We start from the raw sequence: 1,172 nt of genomic DNA on the forward strand, positions 1-1,172 counted from the left end.
TCTGCTGTCCTCTCCCCGCCCGCGCCCCGGGGGCGCCGCCATCTCGCACCACCGCCCTCCTCCCCCTCCACCSCGTCCCTCCAACCGCCCCACGGCCTCCGAGGGGGGATTTAAATCAGAACCCGGAAGCCGGCGCGGGCGGCGCAAGGCACGGCGGGACTTGTGGTCCAGGTGCCACGCGAGGGCGCGGTGGGGCCCGGGCGCGGGTACCACAGTTCCCGGGAGCCTCCGCGGCCGCCGCCGCCCCAGGCGCGCAGGCGCGGTGCGGGGGGCTGGTTTTTGAATCCGCGGCGTTGTTATTGACGCCATATTGCTGGTGCGGGAGTCACAGAGGGGAGCGCCGCCGCCATCGCTCGTCATCGGCGGCCCYGCGCCGGGTAGCCGGGCCCAGCTCCGCACCCGCCGGCCCCGCCGCGCCCCCGCCACCGGCCCAGGGCGGAATTGGCCCGGCCGAGGGCGGCGACAAGAAGAAAAGGGCTCGCGGCGGCGGCCGAGCCGGAGACGCCGCGGCCGGGGCCGGCGCGCAGAGCGAGGCCCGGCGGGGAGGCGGCGGCGGAGGCCCTGACGCGGCCGCCCCCTTTTCTCCGCGCCGCCCTCCCGCTCCGCAGCGCGGCCGAGGAGCCCCCGGGCAGGGCCGCTCCGCGCCCCGCCGCCGCCGCCGCCCCGCGCCATGGCGTGCGGCGCCACGTTGAAAAGGACTCTGGATTTCGACCCGCTGCTGAGCCCGGCGTCGCCGAAGCGCAGGCGATGCGCGCCCTTGTCGGCGCCGGCCTCGGCCGCCGCCGCCTCCTCCTTCGCCGCCTCCTCGCCGCAGAAGTACCTGCGCATGGAGCCCTCGCCCTTCGGAGAGGTCTCGTCCCGGCTCACCACAGGTGAGGGGACCCCGCGGGCCCCCCGTGGGGCTGGGGCTGAGCTGGGCAGGGGGCGCAGGCGGCGGGGTGGGGAGGCTCCCGCSTGGCCCCCCCGTCCCCTTCCCTCTCCCGCGGCCATTTTCCGCGGGGCCGGGGCGCTCCCCGCGCGCTTGGCACCGCCGCGGCGGAGACACAATAGAAATGGCCGTTTGCAGCAGGAGAGGGGGAGGAGGAGGAGGGAGGAGGAAGGGGGGGCGGGTTGGGCCGATGCGGGCGGCCATGGCGAGGGGGTCGGGGGAGGAGGAAGCGGGGGGACCGGGG

At 77.4% G+C, this 1,172-nt stretch overlaps 1 protein-coding gene across 1 annotated transcript in view; it reads left to right on the top strand.

The window, feature by feature from the left end:
- Positions 1–540: 540 nt before the first annotated feature.
- Positions 541–1,172, top strand: part of AKIRIN2 (akirin 2) — a 16,320-nt gene continuing 15,688 nt past the window's right edge. The window contains exon 1 of the mRNA XM_026038416.1: positions 541–872. Coding sequence (XP_025894201.1) covers positions 671–872 — 202 coding nt within the window. The 5' untranslated portion in view covers positions 541–670. The remainder of the gene's footprint in view (positions 873–1,172) is intronic.

Source organism: Nothoprocta perdicaria, unplaced genomic scaffold (genome assembly GCF_003342845.1).
Source record: "Nothoprocta perdicaria isolate Ctin4 unplaced genomic scaffold, notPer1 scaffold_21, whole genome shotgun sequence".
NCBI classification, from domain to species: Eukaryota; Metazoa; Chordata; class Aves; order Tinamiformes; family Tinamidae; genus Nothoprocta; species Nothoprocta perdicaria.